At 39.6% G+C, this 26781-nt stretch overlaps 1 protein-coding gene across 4 annotated transcripts in view; it reads right to left on the bottom strand.

The window, feature by feature from the left end:
- Tmcc1 (transmembrane and coiled-coil domain family 1) overlaps positions 1-26781 on the bottom strand; it is a 196685-nt gene that overhangs the window by 91372 nt on the left and 78532 nt on the right. The window contains exon 1 of one of the 4 annotated variants that reach the window (XM_075983073.1): positions 13629-13897. The exons of the other annotated variants lie outside the window; for them this stretch is intronic. Within the exon in view, the coding sequence (XP_075839188.1) occupies positions 13629-13667 (39 nt within the window). The 5' untranslated portion in view covers positions 13668-13897. Of the gene's footprint in view, positions 1-13628; positions 13898-26781 lie in introns of those variants that run through there. 4 annotated transcript variants of the gene reach the window in all.

The following is a 26781-nucleotide window of genomic DNA, read 5'->3' as shown; positions in this document are numbered from 1 at the left end:
TTATTTGATCACTTTATTCAATTAATGTATTATCTACACACTCTTCAGTTTTCTATAAAAATATCATACTGTACATGTTCTATTAATGCACCATTTTTCTTCTTTTTGGTTAGTGCTTGTTTTGTTTTTCTGAGATAGTCCCTCTATGTAGCTCTGGCTGGTCTGGAACTTGCCACGTAGACCAGACTAGCTTTGAACTTGCAGATACTTCTGACTTTGCCTCCATAGTGTTGGGATTATATGTGTCATAATGCTTGGCTATTACACTCCCTTTCTTCCTGTAGATCACCTTCAACATATAAATTAAGAAGCTGGAAGCTGGAAGCATAGTGGTATAGACAGATAGACTGTTCCTGTCTCAAGAAGCTTTCATTCAGTAGAAAACAAAGGCAAATCAAAACAGTAACAGTTCCTGGAGGGAGCACAGAGGAACTCACCTAAAGCAGTGGGTCAGAATGGCTCCTAAGTGAGCCCAGAGGACAATCAGAACCTCTGTAGGTTTGCTTGTTTGTTAGGGATACAGGGTATAAAGTGGTCAGCAAGGGGTGGAGTGGATTGAGGGTTAGGAAAAGTAGCCAGGAACAGAACAACTAGGGCAGGGCTCACTGACAGTCAACAGTTGCTCTGTGTGGCTGGTGGGAACAAGGGTTGGCAGGCTGAAGGATCAAGCTGAAGAAGTACACAGACTTGGTCCTAAGAACCTCTATAGATCATTCTAAAGACTTTCAATGACCTCAGAGGTCAGCCAAAAATTTCTGGGAGAGGTGTGATAATTAAATCTGACTATTTTTCAGTAGATACAGGAAAAGACATAGGGGCCAGGAGACCAGCTGGTTAGAAGGCCACAAAGGAAGAGGCATGAGCACCTAGAAATGTGCTAATTGGGAGGTATTCAGAAAGTAGAATTGATGACCTCTGCTGGGCATATAGGGTATGCGGGGGAGAAGACAAGAAACAGAAGACAATGCACAGTATTTGTCGTGAGAAATAGGGCACACTCAGCAGGTGACATGCAGTAAGGCTTGTGTTCAGTGTTCTGTCACTGTCACAGGTGCCTGAGATAAACAACTTTGTAAGGCAGGCTTGTCAGTTTCAGAGGTTCTAGTCCCTGGCTGGTTGGCAGTGCTGCTTTCAAGTTCATGGTGATGAAGCATGTCATGGCATGAGCATGTGACAGAACAAAAATGAGAAAAGGAGAGACCGGAATTTTATAGTTTCCTTAAAGGACACTTCCCTAATGACTAGGCCACACCACTTAAAGGTTCTACCACCACTCAAAAGGTCCACAAGCTGGTAGCCGAGTCAGCCTGTGTCTTTGGCGGCTCCTTTAGACCCCAACTAGGGCATATAGACTAAGGATACCCATCTGACTGCAGATCCAAATCAAAGCAGTCAAAACCCTGGAAAGGTAGATTCAGGGAACAAAAGGGAAGGGAAAGATGAGTTCAATAGTAAACATCCCAGAACAAATATCAAGCAGGCAATTGTCTCTTCCCTTCATTTCTTACATTCAGTTCATCAAGTTTCACAAAGGCTCCATATCTTTGCTGTCCCCCATCACAAGGCATCATCTCCTTCTGTGGTCTCCACACTGATCAGAATCACTTTTTTCAAAGTATAAATCCCAGGTGATGGCACACACCTTTAATCCAAGCACTTGAAAGGCAAAGGTAGGCTTATCTCTGTGAGTTTGAGGCCAGCCTGGTCGATGACAGTCAAGGCTATATAGAGAAATCCTGTCTTGAAAACCAACCAACCAACCAACCAACCAACCAACCAACCAACCAACCAACCAACCAAACAAACAAAACACTTCAAGCACAAAAAAAGGGTATAAATCCCATGTTACTCTCTATTTAAACCTTTGACTCCACTACTGGCAGGTATGTATGTATGTATGTACATCTGTATGATGGAGGAAGGTCACTGGCTAATAAAGGATCTGCCTTGGCCCATTTTATTGGTTAGAGCATAGGTAGGTGGAGTAAACAGAACAGAACGCTGGGAGGAAGAGGAAGTGAGCTCAAATTCCACAGCTCTCCTCTCCAGAGCAGACGCCTCAGAGATGCCATGCCCCAGCTCTGACCCAGGATGGACTTAGGCTAGAATCTTCCCGGTAAGACCGGTGCTCACAGATTATTAGAGATGGGTTGATCGGGATATCAGAATTAGCCAGTAAGGGCTAGAGCTAAAGGGCCAAGCAGTGATTAAAAGAATACAGTGTCCGTGTAATTATTTCGGGGCATAAGCTAGCCGAGCAGGTGGATGGGGTGTTGGGGACGCAGCCCCGCCGCCCATATCACTACATCTGTACGTGCATATATAAGTGTCTTGGTAATGGGAAATGAACATGTGTTTGCTTGGTGAACACTCAATTATTGAGCCATATCCCCCCACTGAATTTTAAAAGGAATCAAACTCCTACAGTTGCCCTCATGACCCCTTCCTTTCTAGCAAGTGCTCATTTACATTGGTCAGTTTCTACTCAGCTTTGCATAAGAGAGTAGTTCTATTTTCCTTAATTCTTCTTGTTCCATAAACATAAACCTTGCTCTTTGCCCTTATACCTCATCTCCAGCCTTAATCATTCATTACCCCAATCTAGAATTATTGTAGCATTCACCACCATCTGTAATCTGCTTTGATTATTTACTTCAAGCTAATTGAGAACAGTGGCCGAACATTTTAATACCTTGTAGAGATGGTACAATTTTCAATAAATGTATGTGGAATGAGTTAATAAATAATAAAATAAATAGAACTAAAGTTTAGCATGGAAGAAAGTTCTTTGCTGGAGACAACCATTTGGACATCTTCCAAACGTGAACAAATTATTGCAATGATTACTGTTCACGGGAAGTATAGGGACAGAATAAAAAAAAATCTCTGAAACAGCTCTAAGAAATGTGAACATTTAAAAAATGATCAGAAGGAAGGAGGGGAGAAAAAGAAAGCAAGAAAAAAAAGGGAAAACAGAAAAGTGCAACAAACTCTTGTTGCCACAGAAGAAGACTTCTCATTTGGAAAGGCAACTTGACAGTAAGGAGATGCAAACATAGAATAAGGTACTTATCTAACAAATGTATTGATCAGGTACCCACCATGTGATAGGGAGAGCTATGCTAGGATATAAAATTAACCAGAAAAAAGTGGCACAAAACAATTTATACAATGGCACAAACTCTCAGTTTCAACTGTAATTATTCTAGCATTGAAGGAGTAATGGAATCTTATCCATCAACTGCTGGTCACAGAATCTATAACATAATAGGTACCCTGACTCACTTCTACTACTGTCAAAATATATCCCCTTCACTGATGGAAAAATTAATACTTGGGACACATGCAGCCTTGATAATTTTACAGCATCTTCCTAGGGGAATACTTAGATTAGAGAATGCATGTTTACTTTAAGAACAATTAAATAATGGTGTTCTTTTTGGGAAAGCCACAGGCAGGTTCCATTTCAGGTGTCCCCCAAGATTCCAGGTTAGTTTTAGAAAGAGCATTTAAGTCACTTAGGTGCTTTTTGCTTAAGCACCTAAGTGACTTAAACCAGGTCATCAGACTCATTTCAGTGCCAGGCAAGTGTATTATATGACTTTATTTTCTATTTCTAGGATGAGATATCATACCCATAATAACTTATAAACACACCCCCTAATCATTCACAAACAGTTCTATTAAATGGTGACCAAGTATTCAAACATTTGAGTCTATATGGGTCATTCTCATTCAAGCCAGCACAGCAGGTGAGCTCCACCTCTCAGGTCGACACAGAAAATGACCATACATCTATCTTCTCTCTCAAAACACAAGATCCTTGAGTTTATTCCAGAACAAGGCCCCTTGACTTTCCTCAAATTGAACGGTTTAGAAGGAAAAATGCAGTTGATCCCCTACCTTCCATTTCATGTAGTCCAGGCCCCAAGCAGGTACACCTTCTTCCAACACACAATGATTCCCACTGATCTTCTCTGATTTCTGGGATTCTGCCTGAATTCTAGCCACCAAGACTCCAGAGAAATCTTCCAGCTAAAGAAAAATTATTTTTCTTGCTTTTCTTTTGTTCTTCTCTAACAGACTGCTAGCTCTTTTGTTCATATCATGTGGGTAGCAGGGTTAAAAGCCTCTGGCAGGCAGACACACTTAGCAAGCAAAAAGTAAACAAGATACATTCTGTTACGCTGATGTGCTCTAACAGCAAACCACAGCATTAGAGTCTAAAAATTCCCAGATCATTTACTTATTATGGCACATTAAATAAAACACATTTATTCGTTCACTTTCTTCTTCCAGACTGTGGATGCAATGTGACCAGCTGCTTCAAGCTTCTGTTGCCTTGACTTTTCCATAGTTCCACAGGGAAACAAACCCTCTCCCTTGGGCAGTAAAAAAGAAAAGAAAAAAAAAAAGAAAGAAGGAAGGAAGGAAGAGCAAAAAAGAAAAAGAAAAGAAAAGGAAAACCTAGTACAAAATTTCCCTTTACCAGTAAGGCTAAAAGAACATAGAACTGAAGCATGAGGTCATAAAAATATCTGTATGTGCTGGCTGCCTCACTGAAACCAGGCTAAGAATGCTCTGCCCTTTCAGCTCTCACTACAGGCCGAACTCCTCAGTTCCTGAAGGAAAATAACATTGCTAGAGGGACATTTTTTTAAGGCCCTATATTTTCTTTAACAAAATTATTAAAAGAAGCCAAGAGTAGTATCCTAACAAGTTTTTGTTTTCTAGTTTTACTTTCCCCTGTGGTTTGAGATAGGGACTTATTATGAAGAGCACGTTGTCCTTGAATACATGGCAAACCCTCTAGCTTCAGCCCTTCAGTGTTGCTACCATAAGTGCGTACGGCTATGGTCAGCTTTACAGCTTATTTTTGTGTGCTTCGTTTCTCATCTGAGAATCTGGTCCTGAGTAGCTGTCTTGATCTAAACATCAGTCAGATTTCAGCAAGTGATCACACAGGCAGCATTCCTAGCATCAGTAAGAGATGTGGAAAGGGCATATGTTCCTGGAAACTAGATAGTAATGTATGATTTCCACCTTCAAGTACTCTGTTAGATTTTACTTCTAAGATATCCGTTGACATCACTGCAAAATTAAAAAATCTCTTTTATTCAAACACAATTTTCTACCCATTGGTTAAAGTCAACAAACTCTGTTAATATCATTTTCTTTCTAGCAACAACTACAAAGTAGTCTTTTGGGTCCTTAATCTTAAACTCTCTCCAACTTTTAATTCCATCATCTGTATTAACTATTTCACTAAAATTTTTTTCAATAATATATCATAAAAAGATGTGAGCAAGTGTTATTTGTAGTATCTTTAATTTTATAGCACTTTGTTCTTTAATATGATAAATATCCTCAAGATGACAACTAAGTAATTAAAAGCCATAGAAAGAATATATTCAAAGTCTTTAAGCTAAAGATTTGCATCCTAAATTCTTTTTAGACTTTAGCAGATCAAGTAGCCTAAAGAACAGGAAATATGGGTCAAGAAAGATGACACAAGTTAAGAGTACTTCCTGCTTTTGTAGAGGTCCCAAGTGTGGTTCCCAGCACCCATGTCAGGTGGTTCAAAACTACCTGTAACAACGTCAGGGCATCTGATGCCCTCTTCTGGCCTAATGAAAACAAAACATCCACATACCCATGCACACACAGACACAGACATACACACACACAAATAAAAACAAATCTTTAAAAGAACAGGAAATTTAAAGTCCTATTTTAGCAATCAAAATGCCAACCATACCAACAATCTCCACCTAAGACACAAACAGTGCTGGAGAGTTGCCTCTTGGACACATCCTGTCAGAAGGTCCTCTGTAGAAAGGAGTGGTGGGGCTGCGTTCCTGCCACCCAGCTCCCGGCCGCCTGGCTAGCTTATGCCCCAAAATAATGACACACAAACTGTATTCATATAAACACTTCTTGGCCCATTTCTATTAATGTGTGAAGCACCACGAGGTGCACTTACCAGGAAGATTCTAGCCTACGTCCATCCTGGGTCGGAGCTTCATTGCGACTGCCCTGGAGAGGAGCTGCATGGCGTCTGAACTCACTTTCTCTTCCTCCCAGCATTCTGTTCTGTTTACTCCACCCACCTATGTTCTAACCTATCAGGCCAAGCAGTTTCTTTATTAATTAACCAATGAAATCAACAGATTGATATGATACTCCCACATCAGTCCTCAGTCTTCAAGACTATCCCTAGCTCCACAGCTGACATTTCTGAGTCAGTCACTTCATCTTCTTAGGCAACACCATCAATAAATACCTTCTGTGACTTTTATTCTTTAGTGTTATAGAGGAAAAGGTATTCAGTGTTCTTTCTGGTACTGACGTCTGACTGGCCTTTCCTCCCGCACATAACTGCAACACTTGCATCACATTCTCTTCTATATACCAACATAGGGTGTTTTAAAACAAAACAAAACTAAGAACATTTATCTAAACTAGTGTAAAATCTTTATTCTGGTATCCAAACGGACAGACCTGGCTCCATCCACCATTAGTAGACATTTTCTTTGACAGTGTACATGCCAGTGGTCACACTGTTCTCACTGATTATTGAGGAGAGTTTATTCCCAGCACCACATTCATTCACATGTGGATGGATTGTATGCACGACACTTTCAGGTGCAAGGGATACTACAGAATATAAAATTCACACCCGTATTTTGACTGATGAGGTTTTAATTCTTTGTTTCCTTCCTGTACTGACTCTTAAAGCCCACTCCTTCAAGTTTGCCTAGAGTTCTCAGGAAAATGGTATATAGCCACATTTATACACAACTGAACAGAGCTTATTTTTGACTTTTTTCATGACATTGTCTCAGCTAGAACCTGAGGCACTCAAAGGAATCTGAAAAGGAATAGGAAAGGCCAACCAGTGTGGCTGGAGTAGGATGAGCAAGGAGCTAATAGAATATGATGTCAGAGAGTATGTAGAGAAACATGCTGTGTATGGCTTTACAGGCTAGATAAGCTTAAGAAATGGAAGATATGGAGGGTTTCTGTCCCAGGAATAACACAAATAAAACTTAGGACAAATAGCCTCACTCTGGCTTCTATGTTAAAGGTATGAGGCAATATTGATAGGAAGTTGTCAGGCCAGCTGGGATGTTAATGCACAATAAAGTCAAACAGTTTAGTATCAAAAATGAGGCCATTAACTTTAAAATTGGTAAACGACAGTCAATTTTTAAAGATTTATCAGTTTTTATTTTTATGTGTATGGATGCTTTGTCTGCATTATGTCTGTGTACCATGTGTATATCTGGTGTCTACAGAGGGCAGAAGAAATCCCCTGAGAGTAGAATTACAGATAGCTGTGAACTGCCATGTGAGTCCTCTGGAAGAACAGCCAGTATTCTTAACCAAAGAGCCATCTCTCCAGCCCTGATAGCCAAATTATAGGTATTTAAGAACTGTAGAGCTGGTTCAGTGGTTAAGAGCACTGGCTGCTCTTACAAAGAACATGGGTTCAATTCTCAGCATCCACCCACATGGAAGCACCCACATAGCAGCTTGCAACTGTCTGTAATTCCAGGGGATCTGACAACATCACAAAACATATTGAAAGCAAAAACACCAATGCACATAAAATAAAAACAAATAAACCATTAAAGAAAATAGCCAAAGGAACCAGGTGACGTATTTAGAGGAGGAGGAGAAGTGGCTAACATCTTTAATCCCTATACTCAGCATACAGAGTTTTGAAACCAGCTTGGTCTACAAAGAGAGTTTCTGGATAGCCAGAACTATGTAAAGAGATCCTGGAGAGAGGTGGGGATGGGTATTAAGATTTTAGTCCTAAAGGATGGGTGTGACACTAAACTAGATGAGAAACAGAAAAGAACCAGGGGATGCGAAAACTGTACAAGTTTGGGTTTGGGGTATATTACGTTTAGAATGTCTGTGAGTCACTCTAGAAGATGTTTAAGAGGTGAAAATACAAATCTAGGATGCAGCAAGGGGAATAAAATTCACACACACACACACACACACACACACACACACACACACACAGCAGATGGATGAAATCACCAAGAATGTAGTAGATTAGGCTGAGCCTAGGCCATATCAGTATTAATTAAAAGACAAATACCATAGGAATAAAAAAGAAGGTTGAATGAAGAGTGAAAGGTCAGAAGAAACCAAGAGTATAGACCCTAGAAAATAAGTGAAGATGGTTTCAATGCTACCATTGCAGACATGGGCTACCATGCCAGGCTTGGGCCACATGGAATTTCTGATCCTCTTGCCTGAACCTCCCAAGCACTGGGACCATAGATGTGTATCACCATGCCTGAGGATTCAGCCTAAGACTCATGTGTGCTAAGCACTCCACCCAGTGATATACATTCCCAGGCCTTGAAGTCCTACTGGAAGAGAAAGAATTTACTGATGCAAATCCTCTAGGGCCACCTGAAAGTTTACTTCATCTACTTTTAAATTTCACCACAGGTTCCAAGGAAGAGTTCAACCACATCTCTAAATGCAATATTTACCGTTAATTTCATAAAAATAAAAGGCTGACTTCAGCCTTTGGTTTGTTCTTTTTAGACAAGCTAGGGATTGAACCTGGGACATACTAGGATTTTCCTAGTATGGCAGATAAGCACTCTACCACCGGGCTACACCTGGACCCTTACTTTAGCTTTCTACCTGTCATATATTCTGGTAAGACAAATGTTTTTCTCAAAATTGAAAGCAGCCTATTTTAATAAAAAAAAAAGGGTGCAGCACTCTTTACTTCTAACACAGGTGTGTGTTCAGAGTTTATCTTATTAGAGGTCTCATTTCATGTAAGAGAATGCTATCAGTCTTTCTATTTGGGTTTTATAATACACCAGAAGTATTCTATAGATTACACCTGATGAGTGAGTTAAGTTCCAGAATGCACACAGACACAGCAGCCAATCATGGCACTGTCTGATGTTAGCCTCCTAAAAACAAAAACAAACACACAAACAAAAAACAGGTCAATGATTAATAGGAAAATGCAACGTTTTCTTTCTAGTAAAATACAAATGCAAAGTGCTCTATTTCCAATTACGAAGCTCACCAGTGGATAACTTAACAAAGAAAATTTAATGGAAGGAACACAAAAAGAGATGCTGCATGTCTACTGCTTAAAAGTACCCACCCAATACTGACTCTTTGCCTATACATTTGAAATTGAAATCATAAATAATACTGTACCACTTTACTGTATCCCCAGGGTTATCACTGAGAAGGCAGACTTAATATACTTTTAAAAATTGTAAGGGTTATTGAGGTGGCTCAGAGGGTAAAGGCACTTGCTGCCAAACATGACAATGGCAATGATCTGAGTTTAAGCCCTGGGACCCACATGGTAGAAGAGCAGCAATGCTCATATTTTACTGATAAGAATAAATTCAAAGAAAGATTAAGAAAGTCATATATGCCACGACATAACATACAACAAAAAATTTGGTAGAACTTTAAAAACCGAATTCTAAAGAATAATCTTTTTTTTTACTGAAAAGTCAAGTTATCAATAATCTATATTTCTAGAGAATAGCTATAATTCCAAAGTTTCTTTTGCTGACACCAAACTGACAGCAAAACAGGGGACTGTAGAGAGGGCACTTGTGGACTAAAAGATTGTTAGATTGTTCTCAGCAAATCAACAGCAGAACTGAAGGTCCATGGGACCTTTCTTTAGTACCTTTATAGGCAAACTCAAAGCATGACTGCAAAGTTATTTTCTGGGTTTCTATCATATGAAAAATTTAAACATAACAAAGGGAAGCTCTCAGATGGAATGGGGAGGAAATCTGGTATGACAGAAAAAGAAGTCATAATGGGTTGATGATATTTCAAATACTCTCTGAGACAGAAAGTGGACTCAGTGCCCAGAACCTTGGTGCACACCTGTAATCTTGTCCTTGAAAGTCTCAGGAAAGAAGCTAGTAAGTTCAATGCCAGAATAGACTATATATAGACAGGAAAGGAGAGGGGGAAGGAGGGATTCTGTGGGGCTGACTGCCTTTAATGAAAATGTGAAACTTGCACTAAGCAGAGCCTATTCAGAGCATGTCTAAAGTTGACAATATTACAAGCATTGCCTTGTTGCATGAGGAGGGTGGCCCTTTGTTCCGTCTCGGCTGCCCAGCTATCTTACACCTGAAATAATCACACAGAAACTGTATTCATTTAAACACTGCCTGGCCCATTAGCTCTAATTTTTTATTGGCTAATTTTTATATTTTAATTTAATCCATTTTTATTAATCTGTGTATTGCCACATGACTGTGGCTTACCAGCAAGATTCTAACAGGCGGCCGTCTCAGGCAGGAGATCCATGGCGTCTCCCACTCTGCCCTTCTTCCCAGCATTCAGTTCTGCCTACTATGCCTAAGTTCAGCAGTTTCTTTATTCATTATCCAATGAAAGCAACACACAAACAGAAGGACTGTGGATTTAGCTGACCGTGGGCGCCACTCTGTAACATGAGGGCCTGCTTGTTGGGGTTTCTGTCCTGCCTGGTTCCCACAGTCATTAGGTCCCAAAGAATCACACAAAAAGTTTACACACATTATAAATCTGATTGGCCCATTATCTCCGGCTTCTTGTTAACTCTTATAACTTGTATTAATCCATTGTTCACAGGGCTTGGTACCTTTCTTAGCGGGGCAGGTCACATCTTCCTTCTTCTGTGTCTGGGCAGGACTGGGGAGGAATGGGCTTCCTCCTTCCTCCTTCCCAGAATTTTCCTGTTTCCACCTCTACTGTCTGGTTGTCCCACCTATACTTCCTGCCTGACTACTGGCCAATCAGTATTTATTTAAAACATAACTGACAAAATACAGACAACTGTCCCACACCACTGCTTCACTTGTCATTCATGTTAGAAAGCTCAAATAAAATACATGTTTACATGAACAGGAAGAATTTAAAAATGCTACCTCTAGAAGCAGGGTTATAATCTCCATAAAAAATATGCTGGAAGTAAAATCTCATTTAAAAAATTTACTTTTGAACACTGGGAAATAATTATCATTTGAAAATAAAATCAAAGGGCATTATTACTGGAAACATCAATCAACTTTAAGAATCATTAGGAGAATTAAGTGAAATGCCCACACTGGAAGGGGCTGGATTCCGTTTCTGGCTTACCCAGTAGATGTATAGCCGAGAGAAAAAGGTTTTGTTAGTATTTCTGAAGTAACATGTAAACAATCTAGCAAGGAATAAAATAATGTGAAATGGCGAAGAAGTTGGGATCCACTCAAGGAGACAAAGAAAACAATGTTCTCAGGAGCAAGGAGTCTTTTGTTTGACATCAGGTAGGCGTGTTTGGTCTAGAACTCACTCTGCAGACCAGGCTGGCATTGAACTTACAGAAATATACCTGCTTGTCTCCTGAGTGCTGGGATTAGAGGTGTAATAGGAAAGAAGAGTTTTACTCCTCCTATAGCTCCACAGTTTCCTTCTTTTTTCTTAGCCCATCTGTAAATAGTAGCTAGCCTACAGGAGTTACATGGCAACTCAAGTTAGGATCAATGGATCCTGATGTTAAAACCACCACAAACCTTTACAGATATTTCCTTTCACAAACTTTCTAACAGAAATTTCTATCAAAACACTGAGATAGTAAGAAAATTATATTCTTTTTTTAAAGATTTATTTATTTATTATGTATACAACATTCTGCCTCAATCTATTCTTGCACGCCAGAGGAGGGTGCCAGATCTCAGTACAGATGGTTGTGAGCCACCATGTGGTTGCTAGGAATTGAACTCAGGACCTCTGGAAGAGCAGCCAGTGCTCTTAACCTCTGAGCCATCTCTCCAGCCCCCTGGTTTTTTTTTTTTTTGAGACAGGGTTTCTCTGTGGCTTTGGAGCCTGTCCTGGAACTAGCTCTGTAGGCCAGGCTGGTCTCGAACTCACAGAGATCCGCCTGCCTCTGCCTCCCGAGTGCTGGGATTAAAGGCGTGCGCCACCATCGCCCGGCTGAAAATTATATTCTTGTACAAGATTCTTTCTTATTAGCAAAACTACTTGTATGATAGGGCAGAGGTAGTTAGTTCTTTAAATCTCAGTGAGTATAGGAAAAATTCAGGGACATCCTATTCAGTTTCTTCCTTATGTTCAAGTGCCCTGCAAACTGCATTCACAACTGAATACATACTAAATCAAGGGCACAAATTCTGTAAGGTTTTGTCATAACCACCTGTAACAGGAACTATAAACACTGTTAAGGTAAGCAGAAAGAACTGCTCTGCTCACCCTGATTCTCTCTATGTAGACTGTGCTTCCACCCCTTCCCTAATTCTCCTTATGTAATAAATGATAACCTATGTAAATTATAACCTGGAGAAAAACATCAGCAGCAAAATACCCAGAATGCAGTTTTGTTCTAGTTAAGTGATCATTGCCTGGCTCTTAGCTCTAAGACCATCCTGTGTAGTAGTGTCATAAAAACACAACAGTGTCTGTTTGTTACATTACTACATATTTGAAAATTCACCACTAAAGAATACTGAAGGAATAATACGAGGATTCTTCGTATTGTTTAGGAGAAATGTGGGCTTCCTGCATCTCTCTCTACACACAGAATAGGAAATGCATTTCAATAATCCGAAAAAGTCCCTGTCAGGTGAGATCATGAAGCTATCACATGGTCTGGGAATAGAGGCAAGCATGACTCTCCTTCTGTTTTAGTTACAACGGGGTCACCTGGACCCTAACACATTGCAATACAGATTTAACAGTTCTGATTTACAGTCAAGAAAGTTGAAAATGCCTACAGATAATTTGTTTACATTTCTGTCTATAAGGAATGAACTGTGGTACAATTTAGCCACTAACTAACATGTCTTTAAAATAAAGTTTGTGGAGATCACAATGTTTCTGAAACAAAGCTCACCTCTTACCTCCTCTTTCTACGCAGCCTCTGCACTAGCTGGGGAGAGAGCTCAAACTATATATATCCAGGCTGTGTCCACCAGAGTCCATTCAAAAAAACTACTATTCTTTCTTAAAGGGGCACTTCACCTTTTTATCTCGTACTTGAAACTGTTCCCATGAAACCGACTTTTTACTCTAAATATCTGTTCCATCAGCTTCCTTGTGAGGCCTCCTACATATTTCTTCACTAGATGTGCAATTCTCCACACAACCCCTCATCTTAACATTTTCCTGTGGGCCTTGGCGGCTCCTAGAACTGTTTTGTGCTAATTTCTTGTGTTTATTAGTGAAATTTCTATGTAAGCCTTGATTCCACAGAGCAGGCAGATTTTCTTCTGTTGGTCTACAAGTTACTTATTTAATTGCTAATTAAATATGCACATTTGGTCTACAAATATTTTTTATCCACACTCTTCTGAAATTCTATCGGGAACACATGACAAGTTGGTCCAGATTTGCAGATGACAGCTGCAGTTTTAGGGGCACACAGTCTGGGGCTGGCAGGGCTGGCAGCCTTCAGCTTTGTGTCCATCAGATCAAAGAACAAAAGGCAGTGCTTCCTCCCTAGACCTTCCTTAGCACTAGAGGAAGGCAGGCTTGACACAAAAGTCCCATCAGAAAGGAAGCCCTGCTAAAGCCAGTCAGAGTTCCCGGTAAGACACACCAGAAAGCTGACCCACCTTGGAGAGCTGCCGCCTGAGGCTAAAGCGCTGGACCATGGTCGTGAAGATCTCCTAACAAAGCGATCTACCCAGCCAGGGTATCTTTTTCTTCTTTTATTAAAACACAGCTTCTTGGGGAAGTCTCTGGCGGCACATTTGAAGGCTGACAGAGTTCGATGGATTCCCCACGAGTCTCAGCAAACTTGGAAGCACTTCATTGTTCTGCGGAGACAGCACAGCCTAGGAGAGGCAGGCGGGGCGGATCCCCAGCCCAGTGCCAGGCTCTCCCCGCACTTCCTGTATCAGCTGGAGGGTCCAGCCGTAAGGACCACCCCTTCCCCTCCCGCCAACCTTCAGGCAGGGTGCCGGGTGCCACCTGAGCCTCGGGTCTTAGCTCTTGAGGCCAAGGCTGGAGGTGGGTGGTGCCGGCTAGTATAGCATCATCTGCTGCCCTGTCCTGGAGTCAGGGCTCAGCTAGCACCAGGTAACCCCAGAGAACGGGAGGTGGGAGTAGTGGGGGAGAAAAGGAGGTGGGAGGCCAGCCTCTATCAGCTCCAGCTCTAAACGGAAACTCCTCCCAGCTGACTCGCAGCTGTGTGGCTTTGTCTAGCATAATTGGCTGAGCCTTTCCTCTTATTCACTGGGAGGCTCCTGCGGGAAGGAATGTCAGGTGCAGGGAGCATACTTGGATGGTGACTTTAACTTCAAGCTCAAGTTAAAAGCTAAGGTGGCAAGGTAGCCCCCAGAGTTAAATGTTCTCTTGCTGGCACAAAGTAATTTTTTAAAACTGGCACACATACCAAATAAACCAGTTTAAAGTGAATCAATACAGGTAATTGTTGCCAGTCTTCTTCCAAGTGAGGACAGAGCTTGTGGGCATCCACTGGTTCTATGCTTGCCATGTCCTCCACTGCTGTGAGCAGGGTTAGGTCCTGTACTAGGGTTGTACCCTTTGTTGGCCTGAACACCCTATGTTCACATCTGCTGTCCCACTGACTTCTCCCAAAACCCTTCTCAGGTTTGTGCTAGTGTCAGAACTTTTCAGATAAATCAGGAACCTTCTCTAAAACCTCAATATAATTCTGAGGAAACGAAGGGTTGTTATATTCTTCAGGCGAGAAAAGTGAGAAATTAATTTGAAAACAAAAGAAACGCTCTTCTTTTACTTGCTGTCCTCTGCACTGGCTTTCAAATACGAACAAATTGGATGCAAGATGCCTTCACCTCATCCTACTTAATAGGGTCTTTGGCATCACTGACAAGTTACATCAAATTCAAACAGCAGGATGCCAAGGTAGGCTCCAAAAGCTTATTGCATACAAAGTGAATATAAAACTGCCTCTTAAAAACTATAAATAGAAAAAGGTTTGTATTGCTTAAACAACAACAGCAACAACAAAAACTTTCAAAGTTTGAAAGCAACAACTGAGATCAACTATGACTAAATAAGTGAAAATCGACCATATTTATGGTGCAGAACATGCAAATGTAACCTAACACTAAAACTAACAGATGAAAACAGCAGTTCTCAATCTGTGGGTCTCAACCCCTTGGGGGTCAAAGGATTGCTTAAGACCATGAGAAAATACAAACATTTACATTACAATTCATAGCAGTAGCAAAAAAAAACCCATTTTATGTTTGGGGGTCACCATAACATGAACAACTGTATTAAAAAGTCACAGCATCAGTAAAGTTGAGAACCACTGGATTAAAACAATTTCAAGTGCAAAGTTGTCTAACAGTAAATTTGGGCTTTTTGTTGTTTTTAAAATGGTTAAGTGGAGGTGTCAGTACTACCCTTTTCTTCTCACAGAAAATGAAATAGGGTCTGAAGCTGAGCTTGGTGACCCACACCTGTAATCCCAACATACAGGAGATGGAGCAGAGGATCATGAGTCTAAGGTTAATCAAGACTATACAGTGAGACCCTGTCTCAAAGAAAAAAGTGTGTGTGTGTGAGAGAGAGAGAGAGGAGAGAGAGAGGAGAGGAGAGGAGAGGAGAGGAGAGAGAGAGAGAGAGAGAGAGAGAGAGAGAGAGAGAGAGAGAGAGAGAGAGAGAATATCACACATGTATGGTCAGGAAACACAGGAATCTAAAACTAAGCCTATATTATGGCTATAAGATTCTTTCTATTCAAAAATAAGGAGAAATGGAAGCAAGAAAAAATGTCAAAAGATAATAGACAGTACACATTATTAATCATGAACTGAGGAGAGGAGGAGGCTGAATAGAGATTTAGTTCTGTAGCAGAGCACCCAGAACTGAGTAGAACTGGGCTAATAAAAAGAGAATAAGAATCACAACTGAACTGATGGTAGGAGTATAAATGTGTAACGTTCTAGAATTGAAGAGGACTTAGGTTAGGTAGATCAAACTTGTTCGATTTTCTTGTGGAAACTCATTCGTTTTACTAGTAAAATAAAGTTTAATTATTTGATGCAACTAATTGTGTTAAAATATCATTATCAATGAATGTTACATCTGGCCCTTCATTTAAAAAAAAGATAATTTAAAACAGAAAACATCCTTAATTACCTAAGTCATTAGGGAAAAAAGTTACAATCTCTAAATGTGGCTTATTTTGAAGAATCAGAAGCTTTTTTTCTGATAAATAGACAAAGTTAACAAATTAAAAGCAAGAAACAACCTAAACAAAAGTCCACAGCTTTATAATTTCTCTCTCACATTCTAGGAGTCAAATAACAATGCCTTTGTTTTTGTAGTCTGTTCAAAAAAATTGGCAACACTTTACAATCTCTATGGAAAAAGACAAGAATTCTTCATAGAGTGACAAAGGTCATTTGCCCTTTGTGAACTAGTTAAAGGTATGCACTCAGTTCCTGGAGCCATACACACATTAACTATGCGAATGACCATCACAGTATTTAAATACATTCTGAATGGTTCATAGATGTAGAAAATCATAGAGTCCATAACTAGAACAGAGTTCTAGTCGTGACTAAAGAATATGAGCATCAATCACTTAGCAATCTTGTTTTCTAGTTGTCTTTGACATTTTGGCCCCAACTTCCAATATTTTCTCATTATTTGTCAAATAATCTATTTCTAAAGCTGGTAAATAATTGTGTATATTATCAGTTTAGGTGAAAAATCTTTTATGTTTTATTTATTATCATGGTAGAAAAAAATTATTCCTTCTTGTTTGTTTGTTTTTCAAGACAGGGTTTCTGCGGCTTTAGAGTCTGTCCTGGAGCTAGCTCTTGTAAACCAGGCTGGCCTCGAACTCAGAGATTCACCTGCCTCTGCCTCCCGAGTGCTGGAATTAAAGGCGTGCACCATTACTGTCCGGTATATTCCTTTTAAATCAATATCTGTAACACCACACTAGAAAAGCAACATGTACCTTTTTTTTCCTATTCATGTATAAATGTATAACAAAATGAAACTGAAGACTAGATGGGCATGGCACTTGCCTTTAGTCCTACCATTTGGTGAGGAAGGCAGGCATATCTAGGTGAGTTCAAGGCTAACTTGGTCTACTTAACGAGTTCAGGAACAATTGAGAACTTGAATTTCCACATTCCACATTCTAAGTAACAGCTGAGTTTACCTAAAGCCTGGCACACCTAAAAGTACTTTAGGTAGGGCTTCCTCACCTCTTTAGTAACCTGTCTTAGAACAGTTATACGAAATAAATTGTATTCTTCCAGTCACACTGTGGGTTTCAATCAGCTTTTATGATAATCCAATAGGAGTAACTACCAATTACTCAATAAAGTTGTAAGAATTTAATAAGACTTTATTATGCAATACTTATCATTATTTCAGAGCAAGCACTTCGAATACCAGACATTAAGGAATGGAATGTAGCACACCCTTTACAAAGGAGGGTACAATCTGAGATGGTATTACACAACAGTGCTACTTGGGATAAGAGGCATAAAGAATGATGAAATTTGGGATAGAAAAGTCTGGAGGTCTGAGTCTTCAAGTTTTTTCAAGAATTATGTAAATGAGCAAAGATAAGAACACTCATGAGATAGCTTATGTTGGCATAGGTTTGTGATCCCAGCACTAGAGAAACTGAAGTAGGAGGGTCAAGAGCTCAAGACCAGTCTGGACTATGTGAGACTATGTCTTAAAAGAAGAGGAGTGGTGCCCCACAAGAATAGACAGGCATGAAATGGGCTGTTACATATTTGTAGAATGGGAATGTAAACGCTGAAAAAAAATTAGTTGCTAATTTTAAGTTTGAACATACATGTAAACTAATTTCTAAAAACTGTTGGGAAAGAAATATGATTCTTTACTGTCTGGCTTTCAAGCAAGATAAGAGAAAATCAACTTCCAAAAATCCTCATCAACAATGCTGCCAGTTTTAGGGTTTCTTATGTACTTTGATTCTAAAGTGATACAGATTTTTGTTATCTAAAAACTAATTTGCTGGGACAATCTCATAATAGGTGAGAGATAAGATACTTTATCTAGCTGAAGTAAATAAACTTCTGTAGTTTGTAAAAAGCCAAGTAACTGCCAGTGTAAAACAGCACTGAAAGTAGCACAATTCATTAAGTAATAAGAAGTTAAATTATGTTCATGGCCCAAACCAAACCAAACGAAAACCAAGTCCCTGGTTCAATCTGTAGCTTACTAGCTATAGCAGTGGACTTGAAGAGCAGCCACACTTGCCAGGTAAAGTTATCGTATTAGTGATCCCTTCATGCTCTTTAAGATACATTAAAGCAGTCTGATATTTTTGTTTTTAATAAAAGCAATGCTTGATGCTGGGCATGGTAGCACATGCATTTAATCCCAGTACTCAGGAGGCAGAGTCAGGCAGATCTCTATGAGTTTGAGGCCAGCCTGGTCTAAACAGCAAGTTCTGGAACAGCATGAATTACATAGAGATATCTTGTCTCATAAAACCCAATAAAGTAAAATAAAATGAAAGCAATGTTTGAAGTTCTGTTTCTCCCCTCTCCAAACCTCATAACATGCAATTACCTGATGTGAATGATAAAAGGAAACAAGGGAGAAGCAGAAAGCAGTTTCATAAGATACTGATGCAACTGCGCGTACACACACACACACACACACACACACAGCACATACAATTATATATATTTCCTAAGACACGGTAGCTTTCTCTTATCCATTGGTCCTATCTGCAAATTCCCTGATCTTTCTTCTTAAATTTTACAAGTTCTTCTTTTCCATTGTAAGAATTAATTATTATTTTTGTTATTTATTTCTCATTTATAAATGGCTGCTTATGATTTAAAATATGTTTATGAAAATTTAGAAACTATATCAGGCTTAGTGGGGTACCCAAGTTATACCAGTACTGAAGAGGTTGACACAGGAGGATTACTGCCTATTCAAGACCAGCCTGGTTTATCCAGACAGTTAGAAGACAGCCTTTGCTATAGAGAACCTGTCTCAAAAAAATGAAGAGCCAGTAAATAAATAAAATTTCACAAAATTTAGACAATCAGGACATAAAGAACAAGATAAATTCACTCATAAACCAATTGGAATATTGTAGTGATTTGCTAAATTTTCATTGGGGTTTTTAAATTTTTTAAATTTGCAATTAATTTTTGAAAATTTAATTGTTATAATCACCATTATCCATATCCTTTATTATGAATCTGTGTGTGTGTGTACTTACAAAATCATACAGTGTTATCTGTAGTCACAATTTGTTGGCTTGGCTTTTAAACCCATTTTATACTGCTATCTTCTCTAATTCCCTCCATCCCCAGTTCTTGCAGTATAAGCCAGGCTGACTAGCCCAGTCTTGCAAGTCTGTACCCTCCTACCTCACCATCCCAAATTGTGGGATTACAATCATGTAACTGGTTTGATAACCGTTTTGGGGAAAAAAAAAACCTCAGTGGTCTGGATCAATTGGGGAGGTTAGCCACAGATAAAAATAATTTTAGAAAAGGAAATAAAAGAGATCTGTTATACAACATGATGCTTAAAGTTAATAATAATAATTATTTTTCTGTAAAACAGAATTTTAATTGATCTGCTAAAATAGTAGCCGTGGTAAAATGTATGTTAATAAGCTAATTTTATCTATTCCACAATGTTTATCCATGTATATATTTTTCAAAACACCAATGTATATGATAAAATGTGTAATTTGACAATTAAAATATAAAATATTGAGGCTAGGCGGTGGTAGCACATGCCTTTAATCCCAGCACATGGGAGGCAGAGGCAGGCAGATTTTTGTGAGTTCAAGGCCAGCCTAGTCTACAAGAGCTAGTTCCAGGACCAGCTCCAAAGCTACAGAGAAACTGTCTTGAAAAAGACCAAGGGAAAAAAATAGAATGTTGAAAAATAAAAATCCAATTTATTCTTAAGCCATTATTCTTAGTACATATGGTCTACACATTTTACATTTACCACTTTCTCATACTACCAAGTATCACATAGCATGGGCAGAGTAGTCTGTGTAGCTACTCTGAATGACCTCTAGAGTATTCCCACACTTCTGCTAATACAAACAACACTGCCTATACCAGTCTGCATAACAATTTTCTTCAGGGCTGATACTGAGATAGAATCCTACAACAATTTAGTTTTTCCAGAAGCCCCATCTACTTCAGTTCCTCAGTTCAGTGCTTCTCAACTCAGTCATCTCTGGAAAACTGATCCATTGTGTACAGTATAATGCGTACAGTTCTTACACGATAGTGGGTGCTACTTGGCTCCCTACTGTTACTTGGTTTCTCATGCATTAAGGTTGCTTCTCATACAAACTAAAAATGAGCACTTTGTGGGTTGAAGTGATGTGGCTAAGAGCACTGGCTGCTCTTGCAAATGACCTGGGTTCAGTTCCCCGAACCCACACAGTAGCTCACAAACATTTAGAACTCCAGTTTCAGGGGATCTGATGCCCTCTTCTGATTTCTGTGGGCACCAGGCATGCATATGGTGCACATATATACATGTAGGGAATACACTTATACACATAAAATAAAAATAAATTTTTAAAAATTTAAACAATAGGGGCTGGAGAGATGGCTCAGCGGTTAAGAGCATTGCCTGCTCTTCCAAAGGTCCTGAGTTCAATTCCCGGCAACCACATGGTGGCTCACAACCATCTGTAATGAGGTCTGGCACCCTCTTCTGGCCTTCAGGCATACATGCAGACAGAATATTGTATACATAATAAATATTTAAAAAAATTAAACAATAAAGAAAAACACTTGGAAGGAATGCCTCATATTCTCCATTCCTCAACTGTACAGTGCCATACTGGACAACTAATACTTATGGAATGCTGGGAAATTCTTAAAAGAAGATATGTGATGATTACTATCTTATGCCTTTATTACAGCAAAAAGAATAACATAAACTCTAAAGTTGTATTATCAGTAGTTTCTATTTCATTTTCTGTTTGTAGGTATGAACTTCACAAAGGAAAAAAATGAAATGGTGTACATAGGCTGAAATAATTCCTCTATAATTTCTTTTACTCAGAAATGTTGTGCTTGCTAGTTTTATGTGAACTTACTGGAGAGGAGGTGATGTGGGATTCCCCTCTGTATGCTGTACCATTGGTTAAAGAATACAGCTGCTTTGGTCTACAGCAGGGCAGAATTGAGTAAGGCAGAAATTTCAAGCAGAGAGAGGAAAGAAAGTGGAGTCAGAAACAGAACCACCGAAAAAGAAAAAGCCCATGGGAGCTTGGTGAAACCTTGCTGGTAGGCCACAATCTCATGGTGATGCACAGATTGAGAGATGGGTTAGTTTAAAACAGAAGAGCTAGCTAGCAATACACCTAAGTGACTGGTCTAACAATGTTTTAATTAATACAATTTTTGTGGGATTATTTTGGGTCTGAACAGCCAGAAATTAGCAAGCAGCTTCCAAGTACAAGGAGGAAGCTTCAACTGAGAAAATGCCTTTATAAAATTGGGCTGTAGGCAAATCTGTATGGCATTTTCTTAATTAGTGGTTGATGGGGAGGGCCCAGTCCATTGTGGGTGAGGCCACCCCTGGGCAAGTGGTCCTGGGCTCTACAAGAGAAAGCAGGTTGAGCAAGCCATGAGAAACAAGCCAGTAAGCAACATTCCCCCACAGCCTCTGCATCAGCTCTGCCTCCAGGTTCCTGCCCTGTTTGAGTTCCTGTCCTGATTCCCTTCCATGACGAACGGTATTGTGGAAGGGTAAGTCTAATTAATCCCCTCTCCCAAGCTGCTTGGTTATGGTGTATCACCACAGCAATAATAACCCTAACTAAGATAAATATATAGTGTAGGAGGTCCTGCTTTTGTGTTGCTTTCATTGGTTAATGAATAAAGAAACTGCCTTGGCTTAGTTGATACGGCAGAATTTAGATAGGAGGGAAGACAGAACTGAATGCTGGGAGGAAGAAAGCAGAGTTGGAGAGCCGCCATGGAGCCACTAGAGTCAGACATGCTGTATTTTTCCCAGTAAGCCACTGCCAAGTGGCGATATACAGATTAATAGAAATGAGTTAAATCAAGATGTGAGAGTTAGCCAATAAGAGGCTACAGCTAATGGGCCAGGCAGTAATTTAATTAATACAGTTTTTCTGTGGTTATTTCAGGGCTAAGCTGGGCGGCCAGAATGAACAAGCAGGCTGCTCCTCTTGCAACAAATTTATACAGGAATAAAAGTTCTTGGGCAATATTGATGTTTTAATACATTAGGGAGAGTAACATCTTTAAGATGGCATATGAGGAAGCCATGGGCGAGCCACCATCCACAGATTCAGAGCTTAAAATAATCTTAGACTGTAAAGTCACTAGATTTTCTAGAGACCAACTTAGTTCTAACATCCAGAACACTGTAAAAACGAACAGTTTTTCAAGTAAAAAGAATAGGAAAAACTCTGATTTTAGTTTGCCTGTTCACAAATTTCCCTTCCAGATAGAAGAGGAAACCCCCAGATGGGATTTAGAGTACATTATCCCAACATACACTACTGTGCAGGTTATAATACTCTATTATCAGAGTGCCTTCCCCACACCTGGAGAAAAGCAGTACCTTCATCTTTGAAGATGAAACACAGAGAAGGATCTGAACAAGCAGGACTTGACTTGCTAAGGGTATTCTAGTTTGGTACCATTATATCACAGTCTTTATCCAATCCTAGGACTCCACCACTATCCACTTCTAAAGCCTGGCATTAAAAACACACCAGGCTTGCTGGGCAGAGGTGGTACACGCCTTTAATCCCAGCACTAAGGAAGCAGAGGCTGGTGAATCTCTGCGAGTTGAAGGCCAGCCTGGTCTACATAGTGAGGTCCTGGACATCCAGAGCTACATAGTAAAACCCTGCCTTAGGGGGAAGAAAAGGAAAGAAAAGAATAGAAAATATTAACAAACCAGCTTAATCATCCCTTTGGGTTTTCTTTTCTTTGGGGGAGGGTAGATCCAAAGTGATGCAAAATTAAAATTATGCTACTTAAATCTGTATACGTTTCTTACTCTGAAGGGTACAGAAAAGATGTTTTTCTTCCTACAGGGTGACCCAAATCAGTGTGGACCTTGACTAACATCTGGCTTATTACCTAAAGTACTATTTTGTGCTATCTGACTTAAGCCACTGGCAGAAAGGGCACAAGAATTTTGAAGCCAGTGGAAAAGGGCAAACTAGCATGTTAGAATTGCAGTTTTGAAAGATGCCAGGAGAAAGCAAGATATCAGAAAAAACTTGAGAAGCTCCAGCCTGCCTAATGGAAAAAGCCTTCTATGCAAGAAATTTGCCAAATACCACATAAGAATGGTTAGAGTTCTGGCAATTTTATATCTTTAGTAATCTCTCTCTCTCCCTCACTCTATCTTTGGCAATCTTTCTCATTCTATCTCTTTAGCTATCTCTCCCTCCCTCTTCCTTCTCCTTCGCCCCTCCCTCCCTCCCCCTCTCCCCTACCTCTCTGGGCTTCACTGTGTAACAGCCCTGGCTGTCCTGAAACTCACTCTGTAGACTAGGTTGGTCTCAAACTCACAGAGATCCACCAGTTTCTGTCTTTGGAGTGCTGGAATTAAAGGTGTGTGACACCATCACCTGCCTACATTTCTTTCCTTAAAAGTCTAGCTTGTCTGATTCCACCCTAGGTATATGGACTTTCTTTGGGTGGTGATGACATATTACCTCCTGGCCCTTATCTGTTTATCCAATCAGTAGAATCAAAATTTCTCAAGACAAAAACTTCCTTCCATTATTAGTAATACAATACAATGTACCAACTATTTATACTGCATCTATACTGTGCTAGATATTCTAAGAGGAAAGGATTTCAGTACACAAGAGATTGAAGCTGTATGCAAATGTTATCTATACCATTTATGTAAGGAACCCAAACACCTATAGATTTAGTGTCCATGAGGAATGACAGGGGGCTGGAGCCAATCACCTACAAATATCAAGGAACAATTGAAGTACATTTTCTATCATTAAGCTTTGGTTTCCCTCCTCTCCTCTCTTCTGTTCTGTTTCACCTTCCTCATCTTTCTCAATGTGATAGTCTGGCTATGTAGTCCAGGCTGACCATGTAGCCCAAGATGGCCATGAACAATCACACACCTTCAGCTTTTGGAGTATAAAGACTATAGATCTATGCCACCACATTTAGCACTCTGTTTTTTATCTCTCCTTTTCAATTAAGCAGTCATATTAATTAAAACTTAACTTTTATTATCATTTACTAGAATTTTTGTATTGTTCTTTGAGAGCTACTCTGCAAATTACGATATACAATTTTAATTTCTTATGTTCTACCTTAACAATACCCCCAGATAACTAAGTCTTTAAAAAACAATGTAACTATAGTGGTGCATCCCTTTAATCCTAGTACTCAGGAGGCAGAGGCAGGCAGATCTCTGAGTTTAAGACTACCCTGGTTTACACAGTGAGTGCTAGGTCAGTCAAAGATACATAATGACACTTTATCTCAAAAAGAAAACAAATGATGTAATTCTTTTAATGACCCATTTATTATTGCATGTGTTTTATTTCTACAATGTTTTAAAACCATTTTAAAGATTCACTGCTAAAGAAATACACAGGAGGGATGGAAAGATAGCTCAGTGGTTAAGAGCACTGGCTGCTGTTCCAGAGGACACTGGTTTGATTTCCTCCACCCACATGACAATTCACATCATGTTGTACACAGAAATACATGCGTTTTACAACAGAGTGGCGCTCCAACATGGTAACTAACGCCACATAAAACCTAAGAGGGCTTAAAAAGGAATTCTAGACACAAATATGGAGTTTAACAAGCTTTTTGCTGTTTACTAGGGCATGCTGTAGAGAGATTTCCTGATTCAGCAATAGCAGCAGCAGCAGCAGCAAAAAAAAAAAAAAGCTGCGCTATTTTAAAACACAGCTTCCTGGGCTGTGCCGCCAGTACGAACTCTGGCTATACAACATTTCAATGGCTTTTGTGGGACCGGATGTTTGTGTGTCTGCTTGGGATCGGGAAGAAAGTAGCTGAGACCATGCCCTTGGCTCAGCTCTTCCTGCCTGGGCAGACAATGGAATCAGGCTTGGGCAGGCGGGAGAGCATGGCGGATTTCTGCCACCATATGGAGAGATGTTTCCAGGCTGTGCAGTGCTCTGCGTGGTAGATTTGGCTGTAACTCAAAAAGAAAGAGTTTATGTGCTGAGTGCGGCTCCTACCTGGTGGCCCCAGAGCTATCAGAAATGGTACATCCACCATTTTGAAAGTGGAGAGAGGTGGAGCCAACATCCAGAACAGCCCACCACTCCGAGGCTCAGAGGTACAACTGACACAGAGGCACAAGCAGCTCTGCCATGTTGGACTAGGTGGGGCAAGTCCACAGTACCTGTTTTTGACCTAGGAATGTCACAGCTTAAATTCTTAAGCGCTTAGCGATTTAAAAGTACAAAGCAAAATTGTTCCTGGACAGTAAAGATTACAGACAATGCAACAGAACAGATTCAGACATAAAAGACCTCTAAATGGGTCATAGTGTTAGACATATGTAGGCTTGGGAGAGAGAAGAAAAGGAATATAGAGAAAAAAGTTAATGCATTTAAGAAAAGGGTAAAGTCTTTAAAGAGACAGAGTACAGGTAGTTATAGATTAAAAGAAATAAAGAAAAAATAAGCCACGTAAAAATGGAAAATTCACAGAGAGTTTGGATTCTGTAAATTATTGTATTTTCTTTCAATTTTTGACTGTGAAGGAGTTAAATACAGAGAGATATTTCATTGTGTGGTCTGCTAAGCTAATCCAACATGTGTATTATAAAGCTATCTTGACTTCAGAATTTGGATTTAAGGATATGATGCTTTGGAAAAGAGGTTCTTCATTTGTTTTCACAGAGGATAAGACCCTGTGGATTGCTTCTATCCGAATATGGTATGACAGACCACGCCCTCCTGAAAGGTTGCCATGAACACCTTCAGAAAATTATTTCACTCAACTGCCGACTGAGATGAATCTAGCACACAGGTTATACCATGAAAACACCTGAATAACAGCGCCCCATTCAGCACGAAGCAGTTTGGAGGGAAAAAACCTGCACCCATATTCCCAAATATTGTTTATAAATGTTCTTTTACATTTAAAGGGGGATATGATAGAGATGAATAATCTGCATTGGTATAAATCTTGATTTATTGATACAATTTTAAGGTCAATTTTGTTATATGTATATGCATATTTCTAATCTTGATTAAGGTATTGTGATTGCGTAGTTTATTTAAAAATGTAATGCATAATTAGGAAGTATAGGTTGTTAATGTATAATCATCAATAACAGTCAAGCTTGTCATGTTAATTAGATTTTCTAGATATATAGAGATATATTTCAGTTAGATAGGCATTCTTCATATCTTTCAAAGATTACAGAATATGGCATTTTAAATGTTTTAATAACTTAGGGCTTTTCATGACAATGAGACACATCAGCACTAATCTACTTCAATAGGAAGATAGGCATCGATAAAGCTCCTTAAGAGTTGGTTAGCCATTTGGACAAGAAACTGCTCTTGCCTGGACTGTTGCATAAAATGGACACAAAGAACTCCAGAGAGAGGACTGCTTAACTTGCCTAAAGGTAAGATGATCCTTTGGGGTTCCTGCTTCATGAAAGAGTCTGCTAGACATTCTGCAGGACACAGAAGAAAGTGACTGAACTGTTTTTGAATTTTCCTGCTTCATGGAAATGTCTGCTGGATACTATGGA

This window comes from Microtus pennsylvanicus, chromosome 8 (assembly GCF_037038515.1).
Source record: "Microtus pennsylvanicus isolate mMicPen1 chromosome 8, mMicPen1.hap1, whole genome shotgun sequence".
NCBI classification, from domain to species: domain Eukaryota; kingdom Metazoa; phylum Chordata; class Mammalia; order Rodentia; family Cricetidae; genus Microtus; species Microtus pennsylvanicus.
This window is presented reverse-complemented; position numbering and strand designations above follow the sequence as displayed.